Below are 14,732 nucleotides of genomic sequence, written 5' to 3'. Positions count from 1 at the left end.
TAAAAGATTATATTTCTGTTTTGTGGTAGTTGTAGCTCTGGTATAGCAAGCAGCTGCATTCACTGCAAAGTTTACCATTGCTTATTGTTTGAATTGCAGGAAGAATACATTCAGGAAGGAATTCGATGGACACCTATAGAATACTTTAACAATAAGATTGTATGTGATCTCATTGAGAATAAAGTGGTGAGTGTCTCTTTAAATGCACTATTATGTAGAAGCTAAGAATCAATTATCAGTCTTTACCTGTATGTACTCATGATGCACCACTTGTACAGCCTCAGTTGTGTTCAACAATAGAATGCTTTACAGAATTCATGAAACTCCTACAAAGAAGGATCAGCTGCTGAGATAATAACAAAAACATAAAGGAAATATAGAAATAGAAAGTTAAAATTGTTTTGACATTGATGAAAAGGGGACTAATTTAATGCACATACAGGCTTATCCCAGTAGCCGTGTGATAATTCTGGCTGTAATACCTGCTTTAAGTGTGGGGGAAAACGGGGAAATTGGCCTGTATCCCCAAAAAGTGCAAAAGTATATTGGATAACAGTATAGAAGTCTATTTGTGGAAAAGCAAAGTAATTTGGGCTCTTAAAAGATGTACAATGGCTGTTTTATTTGCATTTTTCAATAACCGTGAAAAAATTATGGAAAACAAGTGTGTTTTGGCAAATTAATGGTCTAGATCAGAGATTTTCAACCTTTTACAACTCGTGGTACACTGAACAACATTTAAATAATGCCAAGGCACATTGAAATGGTGATGCATGGTGCAGTTGCGTGTCCTAGGATGTCGTGTTGCAGCTTCTCCATAGGTAATGTCTGAGCCACATCTGAGAAAGCCAGAAGAGCCCAACACTGCCCGGGACCAAAATTAGAACTGGCTCTGCAACCACTAAACCCACCAGTATTGATCGTTCCAGGGCCTCAGTAGCGGCAAAATACTGACGGGCCTGGCTGTGCTTCTATGGAGGCACACCTGGAGACTGCTCAGGGAACATTAGTGTGCCACGGCACAGCGGTTGAAAAACACTAGTCTAGATTAATTTGGGGTGTGTATGTCTAAGTTGATTTTTGTTTCATTAAAGCCTGTAACTCCCACCTGCAATCTTAAGTACACCTGTTCTATCTTTACAGTACCATTTAGTCTGCATTTTGCAGAATATCGCCCTAAATATGATCTGTCATTATTGTCCAAATTAAGCTAATTAATAACTTCTAAGTAGTGATGTGCACCGGAAATTTTTTGGGTTTTGGTTTTGGATTCGATTCCGCTGCCGTGTTTTGGATTCGGACGCGTTTTGGCAAAACCTCCCTGAAAATGTTTTGTCTGATTCGGGTGTGTTTTGGATTCGGGTGTTTTTTTACAAAAAACCCTCAAAAACAGCTTAAATCATAGAATTTGGGGGTCATTTTTATCCCATAGTATTATTAACCTCAATAACCATAATTTCCACTCATTTCCAGTCTATTCTGAACACCTCACACCTCACAATATTATTTTTAGTCCTAAAATTTGCACCGAGGTCACTGGATGGCCAAGCTAAGTGACCCAAGTGGCCGACACAAACACCTGGCCCATCTAGGAGTGGCACTGCAGTGTCAGGCAGGATGGCAGATTTAAAAATAGTCCCCAAACAGCACATGATGCAAAGAAAAAAAGAGGTGCACCAAGGTCGCTGGATGGCTAAGCTAAGCGACCCAAGTGGCCGAAACAAACACCTGGCCCATCTAGGAGTGGCACTGCAGTTTTCTAGCGAGAGGATGAGTGCTTCCATCCTCATGCGAATCAGAACCACTAGCCATGAACATAGGCCAGGGCCTCAGCCGTTCCTTGCCACTCCGTGTCGTAAATCGCATATTGGCAAGTTTACGCTTCTCATCAGACGCTTTTATTTTGATTTTTGGGTCATTTTACTGAACTTTTGTAGTCTACTTGACGGCACAGAGGTAGAGCAGTGGACTACTGTACCGTACTGCTATATATATACTGGTGGTCAGCAAAATTCTGCACTGTCCTCCTACTATATACTGCGCACAAATAAAATGCAGCACAGGTATGGATGCATAGTATACTTGACGACACAGAGGTAGAGCAGTGGACTACTGTACCGTACTGCTATATATATACTGGTGGTCAGCAAAATTCTGCACTGTCCTCCTACTATATACTGCGCACAACTAAAATGCAGCACAGGTATGGATGCATAGTATACTTGACGACACAGAGGTAGAGCAGTGGACTACTGTACCGTACTGCTATATATATACTGGTGGTCAGCAAAATTCTGCACTGTCCTACTATATACTGCGCACAACTAAAATGCAGCACAGGTATGGATGCATAGTATACTTGACGACACAGAGGTAGAGCAGTGGACTACTGTACCGTACTGCTATATATATATATATATACTGGTGGTCAGCAAAATTCTGCACTGTCCTTCTACTATATACAGCGCACAACTAAAATGCAGCACAGGTATGGATGCATAGTATACTTGACGACACAGAGGTAGATCAGTGGACTACTGTACCGTACTGCTATATATATACTGGTGGTCACAACAAAATTCTGCACTGTCCTCCTACTATATACTGCGCACAACTAAAATGCAGCACAGGTATGGATGCATAGTATACTTGACGACACAGAGGTAGAGCAGTGGACTACTGTACCGTACTGCTATATATATATACTGGTGGTCAGCAAAATTCTGCACTGTCCTACTATATACTGCGCACAACTAAAATGCAGCACAGGTATGGATGCATAGTATACTTGACGACACAGAGGTAGAGCAGTGGACTACTGTACCGTACTGCTATATATATATATACTGGTGGTCAGCAAAATTCTACACTGTCCTTCTACTATATACTGCGCACAACTAAAATGCAGCACAGGTATGGATGCATAGTATACTTGACGACACAGAGGTAGAGCAGTGGACTACTGTACCGTACTGCTATATATATATATACTGGTGGTCACAACAAAATTCTGCACTGTCCTCCTACTATATACTACAATGCAGCACAGATATGGAGCGTTTTTCAGGCAGAGAACGTAGATATTTGTAAGTACACTGAGCACAGATATTTGCAGCACACTGAGCACAGATATTTGCAGCACACTGAGCACAGAAACTGAGAGAACGCAGCCACGTCCTCTCGCTATCATCTCCAAAGCACGAGTGAAAATGGAGGCGACGCGCGGCTCCTTATATAGAATACGAATCTCGCGAGAATCCGACAGCGGGATGATGACGTTCGGGGGCGCTCGGGTTAACCGAGCAAGGTGGGAAGATCCGAGTCTGCCTCAGAACCGTGTAAAATGGGTGATGTTCGGGGGGGTTCGGATCCCGAGGAACCGAACCCGCTCATCACTACTTCTAAGTGCATATTTAATCATTAGTGTGTCTGTGTGTCCATAGGAGTCAATACTGGTTAACTTGTGAGGCTAATTGAATAGCAAAAAAAATTGTGTTAAGTCGCTTTTACTACTGTTAACCTTCGTAACCGGGTTATCGTGGTTAATTGCATTACCCCCAAGAGGTTTTCTTAGTATTCAGTAAATATAAGGACAGTTTTCTGCATGGAAAACATATGATTATTGATTTGAAGCATTTAACGCTCAGCTTTGGTATAATGGAAAAATCAACCATAGAACTCCACAGAGAGGCAAAAATAGATTCAGTCAATAGGATCAGTCTATAAAATGAAAAGTAAAAAACAGGAATGGTGAATCAATATGATATTAATAATACATATAATAATAACAATGACAATATTTAAAGTGCAATATTAAACACTGGCCCTCTGGAATAAACCTAATAATACATCCCAGAATCCTAATATTGCTGACACTCTGAAAATAACCTAATATACACAAATAATTATATCAAAATCTTTATTTATGTTTGGCCCCAAACCAGGTGCAGTGCAGAACAGTAAGACAAGCTAACAATCTGTTGAGTATTGGGTAGGTTAATAAATGCATTGGAAGATGACCACTGCATGCACAAGTTTCTTCCATTTGCTCTAAAAGGCACCAATATAAGAGAAACCAGATTTGATCTATAGAAGGCCTGGTCAACCTGTGGCTTTCTCTGGGGGTTATTCTGATGTTGTTGGAGGCGTGACATCATGCACAATATACCGATTAACAGTACTTTGCGCATGCACAGGATCCGTTATGTGGGTCCTGCGATGTAGTACGTAGCCCGGTATCAGACTGCCAGTCTGATGCCATTTCGGGGGGCCGGGAGGGGAGCGGCGATGGCCTCCGTTTGTGAAAACGGAGATGAGTCACTGCCGTTTAGGGGGAGGAATAAGGCCTTAGATCTCCATGGTTGCAAAGAGATTTCCTGGCCTCTGTGACAGGCAGCCAGCCACCTGATGGCGAGTGAGAGATACGATGCTGCGTTCTAGGACACAGGTCGGATCACTACTGCAACGGGAGGCATTTGCTTGTCCTAGACGCCTCCTGCTGCGTTACCATACAGCGCAAGCAGCAGTGATAGCAACTCCAACCACATCTGAATCCGTCCCATGCTGTTGTGAAACTACAGGACCCAGCATGCTTTACCAGTTGATCGTGGGAGGGTATGCTGGGACTTTAGTTTCACAACAGCTGGAAAGCTATCCTTTGTCCTGACCTGATCTACGTATAGCATCGAACAGCCTTATCTGTTCTAGTTGGCCACCCATTCCTATTGTTCAGCAGTCTGACCCGAATTATTGAAAAAAATCTTTATATGTTCATTCAAATGTTAGTAGAAGATGCTACCAACAACATCATGCAAGGGTTTCATGAGAATGGATGTGTTTCAGTGTTGCATGAGGACAGTATTGTTTTATTGAGTGATTTATGAGAACTTTATAAAAAGTTTTTCTTTTTGCGGTTTTCCTGCTCTTTTCAGAATCCCCCAGGTGTGATGAGTATTTTGGATGATGTATGTGCTACCATGCACGCTGTGGGAGAAGGTGCAGATCAGACCCTGTTACAGAAACTCCAGATGGCAGTGGGGACCCATGAACATTTTAACAGTTGGAATCAGGGTTTTATTATTCACCATTATGCTGGAAAGGTAAGACTGAACTAGTAAAGGCTGATTTAGTGGGGTATTTATCAACGTTTGGAGAGGGATAAAATTGTGAGAGATAAAGTACCAACCAATCAGCTCCTAACTGTAATTTTTCAAGCACAGCCTGTAACATGTAAAGCAGAAGCTGAATGACTGGTACTCTATCTCGCAAAATGTTATCGCTCTCTGAGCTTTAGTAAATACCCCCTTAGAGTTAAAATTAAATATGCACATTAATGTATAGTAAAATTGCATCTAGAGCATAATGTAGTAGTAAAGATAATGGAGTAAAGATAGGACAGTCATCATTATCAACTCAAAAATTTGGACTCAGTTTAAGGAGGCAACTGCAAAATATATGTGTGGTAGCTACTGTAAATATTTAAAATCAATGTTACTCAAAATAAGATGCATCTTAAAGGGACATAATTTACATCTGCATGCCCTTACTGTACTATGCAAGTATGTTATCACTCTTCACCAACCTCTCCAATTATGTAGATTTTTATTTTTAAATACACGCCTTTTTTTTTCTCTGCTTTTTACACATGTATTTATACCATCAGATAGTGCATTTTCCTAGTCCTGGGAAATGGCACAAAGCTGCTCTCAAAATAGACTTTTATCCACTAGTGAGAGCACAGAAGAGCTGTGTCATAATGAAGAGTAATAAAATAAAGTATCCCTACCTGGTAATATAACAGCATGACTGAAAAGCACAGAAGAAACCTAGGAGTAGTAAAGACACAGGAAGGTGCTTACAAGCCAGTGAATTCCCTATAATTGCTGGAAAATACTATGGGGTGTGCAATTATGCCACCGGAAACACTGCTGGTTGGTTCTGAAGATACAAAATATTTTTAAGTGATCATTTCTAGTGGAATTTGTTGGGTTTAGCAGAAAATCACATTCGTATGAGTTGGCAACTACTCTGTGACATACTGTACACCCATGAACTTCATCACAAAGCTCTCTCATTCTCCCCAGCATAAACATACTTAATCCAGAATTAATCTGTGTAAAGTCCGCTCGGTGTGTAGGTCAAATTTTTTGCAATGTCTTCATTTTTTTTTTTGTCATGACATCCAAGTCCTCAGAATTGTGTTTCATGCTTATTTAATACTCCCTATGTGTATGCATTTTGTTTAATTGCCTAAGAATGTGCTGACAGATGCTCACACTTTGCCCGCTCTTATTTTTTTTTTTTTTTTCTTTTAAACATTGTGGTTAACCTAATAAAATGAAAATCTGACTTAATGTAATCAGCAGCGTGGCCTTAAGTGGGAATAGCAAATCAATCTGGGAATTTAATTAGTTCCAAGACAGAATTACAGCAGAGTGGATGCTTGTACTAATATGGTTCAAGCTGCAAAAACACAGTGTTGGTAGATGAAGTGATAATGCCACTTTGCATTTGATCACATCTAAGTAGTCACACTCATAAGGACTTTTCTCTAACGTCCTAGTGGATGCTGGGGACTCCGTAAGGACCATGGGGAATAGCGGCTCCGCAGGAGACTGGGCACAGCTAAGAAAGAATTAGGACTACCTGGTGTGCACTGGCTCCTCCCACTATGACCCTCCTCCAGACTTCAGTTAGAATCCTGTGCCCGGCCGAGCTGGATGCACACTAGGGGCTCTCCTGAGCTCCTAGAAAGAAAGTATATGTTAGGTTTTTTATTTTACAGTGAGATCTGCTGGCAACAGACTCACTGCAGCAAGGGACTAAGGGGAGAAGAAGCGAACCTACCTAACTGGTGGTAGCTTGGGCTTCTTAGGCTACTGGACACCATTAGCTCCAGAGGGATCGACCGCATGGAACCGGCCATTGGTGTTCGGTCCCGGAGCCGCGCCGCCGGCCCCCTTACAGAGCCAGAAGCAAGAAGAATCCGGAAAATCGGCGGCAGAAGACATCAGTCTTCACCAAGGTAGTGCACAGCACTGCAGCTGTGCGCCATTGCTCCTCATACACACTTCACACTCCGGTCACTGATGCTGCAGGGCGCTGGGGGGGGGGGCGCCCTGAGAAGCAATAAATACACCTTGGCTGGCAAATATATCACAATATATAGCCCCAGAGGCTATATATGTGATAAATACCCCTGCCAGAATCCATAAAAAAGCGGGAGTAAAATCCGCGAAAAAGGGGCGGAGCTATCTCCCTCTGTACACTGGCGCCATTTTTCCCTCACAGTTCCGCTGGAAGGAAGCTCCCTCACTCTCCCCTGCAGTCTACACTACAGAAAAGGGTAAAAAAGAGAGGGGGGGCACTAAATTTAGGCGCAAAATACATATATAGCAGCTATAGGGGATATAATTTAGTTAATCCCTGTATTATATAGCGCTCTGGTGTGTGCTGGCATACTCTCTCTCTGTCTCCCCAAAGGGCTTTATGGGGTCCTGTCTTCTGTCAGAGCATTCCCTGTGTGTGTGCGGTGTGTCGGTACGGCTGTGTCGACATGTTTGATGAGGAGACTTATGTGGAGGAGGAGCAGGTGCCTATAAATGTGTTGTCACCCCCTGCGGGGCAGACACCGGAGTGGATGGACTTGTGGAAGGAATTACGCGAAAGTGTCGACTCCTTACATAAAAAATTTGACGACATGCCAAATGTGGGGCAGCCGGCTTCTCAGCCCGTGCCTGCCCAGACGTCTCAAAAGTCATCAGGGGCTCTAAAACGCCCGCTACCTCAGGTGACAGACACAGATGTCGACACGGATACTGATACCAGTGTCGACGACGAAGAGACTAATGTAATGTCCAATAGGGCCACTCGTTATATGATTGAGGCAATGAAAAATGTTTTACACATTTCTGAGGTGACCCCAGGTACCACAAAAAAGGGTATTATGTTTGGGGAGAAAAAACTACCAGTAGTTTTTCCCCCTTCTGAAGAATTAAATGACGTGTGTGAACTAGAGTGGGCTTCCCCTGATAAAAATTTTTGTAATTTCAAACAAATTACTAATGGCGTACCCTTTCCCGCCAGAGGATAGGTCACGTTGGGAAACACCCCCTAAAGTGGATAAAGCACTTACGCGCTTATCAAAAAAGGTGGCACTGCCGTCCCAAGATACGGCCGCCCTAAAGGAACCTGCTGACAGAAAGCAGGAGGCTCTCCAAAAAGCTATATATACACACACTGGTATTATACTGAGACCAGCTATTGCCTCAGCATGGATGTGCAGTGCGGCAGCTGCATGGTCAGACTCCCTGTCAGAGAACATTGACACCCTAGACAGGGACACTATATTGCTAAACGTAGAGCATATTAAAGACGCTGTCTTTTACATAAGAGATGCACAGAGGGATATTTGCCGGCTGGCATCAAAAATAAGTGCACTGTTCATTTGTGCCAGGAGAGGGTTATGGACCCGGCAGTGGACAGGGGATGCAGATTCCAAAAGGCACATGGAAGTTTTGCCTTATAAGGGTGAGGAGTTGTTCGGGGATGGTCTTTCAGATTTAGTTTCCACAGCAACAGCTGGGAAGTCGGCATTTTTGCCACATGTCCCCTCACAACCAAAGAGAGCACCGTATTATCAGGTGCAGTCCTTTCGCCCCCAAAAGAGCAGACGGGGTAGAGGCGCGTCCTTTCTGCCCAGAGGCAGAGGTAGGGGAAAAAAGCTGCAGCATACAGCCACTTCCCAGGAACAAAAGTCCTCCCCCGCTTCTTCTGCTAAGTCCGCCGCATGATGCTGGGGCTCAGCAGGCGGAGCCAGGTACGGTGGGGGGGGCGTCTCAAAAACTTCAGCAATCAGTGGGCTCGCTCACAGGTAGATCCCTGGATCCTTCAAGTGGTATCTCAGGGGTACAGGCTGGAATTCGAGACATCCCCCCCCCGCCGTTTCCTCATCTGCCTTACCAACGACTCCTTCAGAAAGGGAGGCTGTGTTAGAGGCAATTGACAAGCTGTATTCCCAGCAGGTGATAGTCAAGGTGCCCCTACTTCAACAAGGACGGGGTCACTATTCCACAATGTTTGTGGTACCGAAACCGGACGGTTCGGTGAGACCCATTTTAAATTTGAAATCCTTGAACACATATTTAAAAAAATTCAAGTTCAAGATGGAATCGCTCAGGGCGGTTATTGCAAGCCTGGAAGAGGGAGATTACATGGTATCTCTGGACATCAAGGATGCTTACCTGCATGTCCCCATTTACCATCCTCACCAGGAGTACCTCAGATTTGTGGTACAGGATTGTCATTACCAATTCCAGACGTTGCCGTTCGGCCTGTCCAAGGCACCGAGGGTATTTACCAAGGTAATGGCCGAAATGATGATTCTGGACACGGTCCAGAAAAAAGTGTTTCTCCCAGAGGAGGAAGCCGAGGAGCTGTCGTCTCTAGTGAGTGCCCTCCTGAAACCAAAACAGGTGTCGGTGCATCATTGCACGCGAGTCCTGGGAAAGATGGTAGCTTCCTACGAAGCGATTCCATTCGGCAGGTTCCATGCCAGAACTTTTCAGTGGGACCTGTTGGATCAATGGTCCGGATCGCATCTTCAACGGATGCCAGCCTTCGGGGCTGGGGGGCAGTCACTCAGGGAAGAAACTTCCAAGGACTTTGGTCGAGTCAGGAGACTTCCCTACACATAAATGTTCTGGAACTGAGGGCCATTTACAATGCCCTAAGTCAAGCAAAGCCCCTGCTTCAAAACCGGCCGGTTCTGATCCAGTCAGACAACATCACGGCGGTCGCCCATTTAAATCGACAGGGCGGCACAAGAAGCAGGGCGGCGATGGCAGAAGCCACAAGGATTCTCCGTTGGGCGGAAAATCACGTGTTAGCACTGTCAGCAGTGTTCATTCCGGGAGTAGACAACTGGGAAGCAGACTTCCTCAGCAGGCACGACCTCCACCCGGGAGAGTGGGGACTTCATCCAGAAGTCTTCCAACTGATTGTAAACCGTTGGGAAAGGCCACAGGTGGACATGATGGCGTCCCGCTTAAACAAAAAGCTGGAAAAATATTGCGCCAGGTCAAGAGACCCTCAGGCGATGGCTGTGGACGCTCTAGTGACACCGTGGGTGTACCGGTCGGTTTATGTGTTCCCTCCTCTTCCTCTCATACCCAAGGTACTGAGGATAATAAGGAGAAGAGGCGTAAGAACTATACTCATTGTTCCGGATTGGCCAAGAAGAGCTTGGTACCCGGAACTTCAAGAAATGATCTCTGAGGACCCATGGCCTCTGCCGCTCAGACAGGACCTGCTGCTGCAGGGGCCCTGTCTGTTCCAAGACTTACCGCGGCTGCGTTTGACGGCATGGCGGTTGAACGCCGGATCCTAAAAGAAAAAGGTATTCCGGAGGAAGTCATTCCTACGCTTATTAAAGCTAGGAAAGATGTAACCGTACAACATTATCACCGCATATGGCGAAAATATGTTGCGTGGTATGAGGCCAGGAAGGCCCCAACGGAGGAATTCCAGTTAGGTCGATTTCTGCACTTCCTACAGTCGGGGGTGACTATGGGCCTAAAATTGTGTTCCATTAAGGTCCAGATTTCGGCTCTGTCGATTTTCTTCCAAAAAGAACTGGCTTCACTGCCTGAAGTTCAGACATTTGTCAAGGGAGTGCTGCATATTCAGCCTCCTTTTGTGCCCCCAGTGGCACCGTGGGACCTCAACGTGGTGTTGGGTTTCCTAAAGTCACATTGGTTTGAGCCACTCAAAACCGTGGATTTAAAATATCTCACGTGGAAAGTGGTCATGCTTTTGGCCTTGGCTTCGGCAAGGCGGGTGTCAGAATTGGCGGCTTTGTCATGTAAAAGCCCCTATTTGATTTTCCATATGGATAGGGCAGAATTGAGGACTCGTCCCCAATTTCTTCCTAAGGTGGTATCAGCTTTTCACTTGAACCAACCTATCGTGGTGCCTGCGGCTACTAGGGACTTGGAGGACTCCAAGTTACTGGACGTAGTCAGGGCCTTGAAAATTTATGTTTCCAGGACGGCTGGAGTCAGGAAGACTGACTCGCTATTTATCCTGTATGCACCAAACAAGATGGGTGCTCCTGCTTCAAAGCAGACTATTGCTCGCTGGATTTGTAGCACAACTCAGCTTGCGCATTCTGTGGCTGGCCTGCCACAGCCTAAATCTGTAAAAGCCCATTCCACGAGGAAAGTGGGCTCTTCTTGGGCGGCTGCCCGAGGGGTCTCGGCTTTACAACTTTGCCGAGCTGCTACTTGGTCAGGGGCAAACACGTTTGCTAAATTCTACAAATTTGATACCCTGGCTGAGGAGGACCTTGAGTTCTCTCATTCGGTGTGGCAGAGTCATCCGCACTCTCCCGCCCGTTTGTGAGCTTTGGTATAATCCCCATGGTCCTTACGGAGTCCCCAGCATCCACTAGGATGTTAGAGAAAATAAGATTTTACTCACCGGTAAATCTATTTCTCGTAGTCCGTAGTGGATGCTGGGCGCCCGTCCCAAGTGCGGACTGTCTGCAATACTTGTATATAGTTATTGTTAACTAAAAGGGTTATTGTTGAGCCATCTGTTGAGAGGCTCTGTTATGTTCATACTGTTAACTGGGTATAATATCACGAGTTATACGGTGTGATTGGTGTGGCTGGTATGAGTCTTACCCGGGATTCAAAATCCTTTCCTTATTGTATCAGCTCTTCCGGGCACAGTATCCTTACTGAAGTCTGGAGGAGGGTCATAGTGGGAGGAGCCAGTGCACACCAGGTAGTCCTAATTCTTTCTTAGCTGTGCCCAGTCTCCTGCGGCGCCGCTATTCCCCATGGTCCTTACGGAGTCCCCAGCATCCACTACGGACTACGAGAAATAGATTTACCGGTGAGTAAAATCTTATTATTGCTGACAGTGTATGGGTGTTATGTATGTTTACATGACTGTGTACGTTATTTAATTCATTGTCTTGCTTGTTCATTCCTCTCTATTTTACATTTTATTTCCCTTATGTGGTTTATAGTCTTGTACTTATTTATACCTTATTTCATACAGGGCTTATAATAAACACTGGGGGAATAAGTAATAGGGTCCGAGTTTGCCGGAGGTGTGGGATGTTGGCCGATCTTGGATGTTTTTCTAAATCAGCAATCATTTACAAGGCATGGTTTTGCCTTGTAAATGCTTGCCTCTTTAAAAAAAAAAAAAAAAAAAAAGCCCCTTTCTACGAATTTACTCTCATTTACCATTTTATTGATATGTATTGCTTATTTTACCCTATGGATCACATGGCTTATTTGTGAATTGTAATGTTTTAACTTATTTGTGTTGAACTGTGCAATGACTTATTGTTGGCGGCAAGCCATCTCCTCTGCCCCAAAGCCATCTAATGCCATCCATTGTGTTACTATTTTATCTCATATTATCTCTTACAGTGACTTACACTTTCTAGGGGAATACAGTGAATTCCTTGAATATAATTGTATGAAATTTGTGAAAGCTTTTTTTTTCCTTCTTTTATTTACATTTTATTTTTGCAATATTTACAAAAAGTTGATCCAAATGGAGTATACTGTATTATACAAAAAAAGCAAAAACATATCTAGTACCATGGCCGAATTAAGGGTGGTGGGGGCCTAGGGCAACGTAGATTGTGGGGCCCCCCACTACTACTACTACTGCTACGATTGCTGGCAACATTCCCCCCACCCCTGGCCTGCACGTGTACACACACACACACACACTTACATACACACAGTCGCTCAGGGAGCGCAGGCCGCGCAGCATACAGCGGCGGCTTGCAGTCACTGTCTTGCGGGATTTCCCAGTCCTGTAAGACTGACTGTGCAGGAGCTCCTCGGCAGCCACTGTCACTAAACAGCTGAGCCACCAAAGTAAGACTCCTACATTTCAAAGCACAGGGTGTGGGGTCCCCGGTATGGCCGCCCCTGTCACCCCTGCCTTAATCCGGCTCTATCTAGTACATAAAGAATTGGAGCTCATGCATTAAATGTAGCCCAGCCAGTGTCTGCATCTCAACATGCTACGTGCCTGCACAAAACAATATCTAGTCACCAGATCTTGATTTTATGAGGTTATTTCAAATCAGGATTCCCACATTGTGTAAAATGTTAGCAGATTACAATCTGAGACGGAGGTTCAGTGTTCCACAACAGATACAAAAATGTTCTGTGATCTCAATTAAAATCTGTGTGATCAGTAGGCCTACTATGATGGCTACATATGTGATGTCATTGGTCTCACCGCACCTGGGATCTGTACCCTTGGTCTGGACACCAATTCACTGGATCTTATACATTTGGCCACACACACGTGGCCAAATAAGACAGAAATTAAATACTTCACACCGAGGTCCATGTATGTATTTGTAGTGTTTTGTTTATTTTATTAAGTGATACAACATGTTGTGTTGTTGGTTAGGTGTCGTATGATATGGATGGCTTCTGTGAGCGAAACCGGGATGTACTTTTCACCGACCTCATTGAACTGATGCAGAGTAGTCAGTTGTAAGTATTCTTCATCTCCATCTGTCCTCCTCATACACTGTCATTGTCGGCTGCAGTGTAACAATGCTCACATGCTATTTTCACCTGCAGCTTTAGCATTTCTAGTGTGCAAAATACAGACTGTTCCTCTACAACATAACTGATAGTGTAAGAGTCTTGGTGGCAGATTGTTTTGGGATCCCATCAGTTCCTAAACACCATTGGTAGTCTCTCTTGTTCCTTTAGAGAGGTACATTGAAAACTCTAGCTTTTATTCATGTCTATGTACAGTCTTCTTTTACCATGGATTGGCACTTCACTTGACTTTTTGTATACAAAGAATGATTGGGACTTCTTTAATTATGCTTGTTTCTATTAATCCATGATTGTCCCTTTCTATTGCAAAGAAATAATTTTGCAATTCATACATAATGATCTGTAGTTTTTAGATCTTCCTGTGTTTTGGGATATAATTGCAGATTACTCTGGACTGGAATGCATAATGCATGAGCTATGGAAAGCATAAGAGAGGGATACTGTTTTAGCAGTGCTTACAGTGTGAGAATGCTCTAATGTAAATGAAAAGCTGGTATTCATTATGAGTGGAATCCTGATGAATTCATGCATGTATTGGCAGTAGTCTTACTACAGAACCAAACGTTCTTTGGGTGATAAAGGGTCTAAAGAAATGTAGATGCAGATACCATGGAGGCAACACTTTGGGGAAAGCCCAGGTCAGACTTGTAAGAAGAGATTTTTCAGACAAAGGTCTAAATTGACACGTCTGCGGGTTCTCATTCCTGGCTGTTGTGTGGATTGTGTGGAACTGCAGAGAAAGCACACTATAGAATATAACTGAATATCAAAACACCATTGATGTTTTAGACCATGGAAAGAATAGAATAAAATTGCAATTTAGTAAATGGTGGTTTTCAAAACTAGCAAAAGGCGCAACTGCCGAAACAGCAGGTAAGTTAATTCAATTGATTTTAACAGGCAAGATTATCATGATATCCAATTGGGCTACTGAGAATTATGATGCCACTATCCAGATATGACGGCCTTTAGCAGAAATACACAAACAAAAATATAAAACCTGAAAAAAAAATCCACAGGATTAAAAAAAAGTCTGCATAATTAGCAATCACTTTTATATCTTTCTGATACTACTTTCCTAAACTTTCTATGATGTCATTTGAATGGTACAGTACTTTC

The 14,732-nt window shown here is 43.9% G+C and overlaps 1 protein-coding gene across 2 annotated transcripts in view; it reads left to right on the top strand.

Moving 5' to 3' along the window:
* Positions 1 to 14,732, top strand: part of MYO1E (myosin IE) — a 347,330-nt gene that overhangs the window by 201,547 nt on the left and 131,051 nt on the right. For both annotated transcript variants that reach the window (XM_063926190.1, XM_063926191.1), the window contains 3 exons: positions 100 to 186; positions 4,932 to 5,099; positions 13,453 to 13,538. In XM_063926190.1, coding sequence (XP_063782260.1) covers positions 100 to 186; positions 4,932 to 5,099; positions 13,453 to 13,538 — 341 coding nt within the window. The remainder of the gene's footprint in view (positions 1 to 99; positions 187 to 4,931; positions 5,100 to 13,452; positions 13,539 to 14,732) is intronic.

This window comes from Pseudophryne corroboree, chromosome 6 (assembly GCF_028390025.1).
Source record: "Pseudophryne corroboree isolate aPseCor3 chromosome 6, aPseCor3.hap2, whole genome shotgun sequence".
NCBI lineage: Eukaryota > Metazoa > Chordata > Amphibia > Anura > Myobatrachidae > Pseudophryne > Pseudophryne corroboree.
Note: the sequence above shows the minus strand (reverse complement) of the source record. Positions and strands in the feature narration are given on the sequence as shown.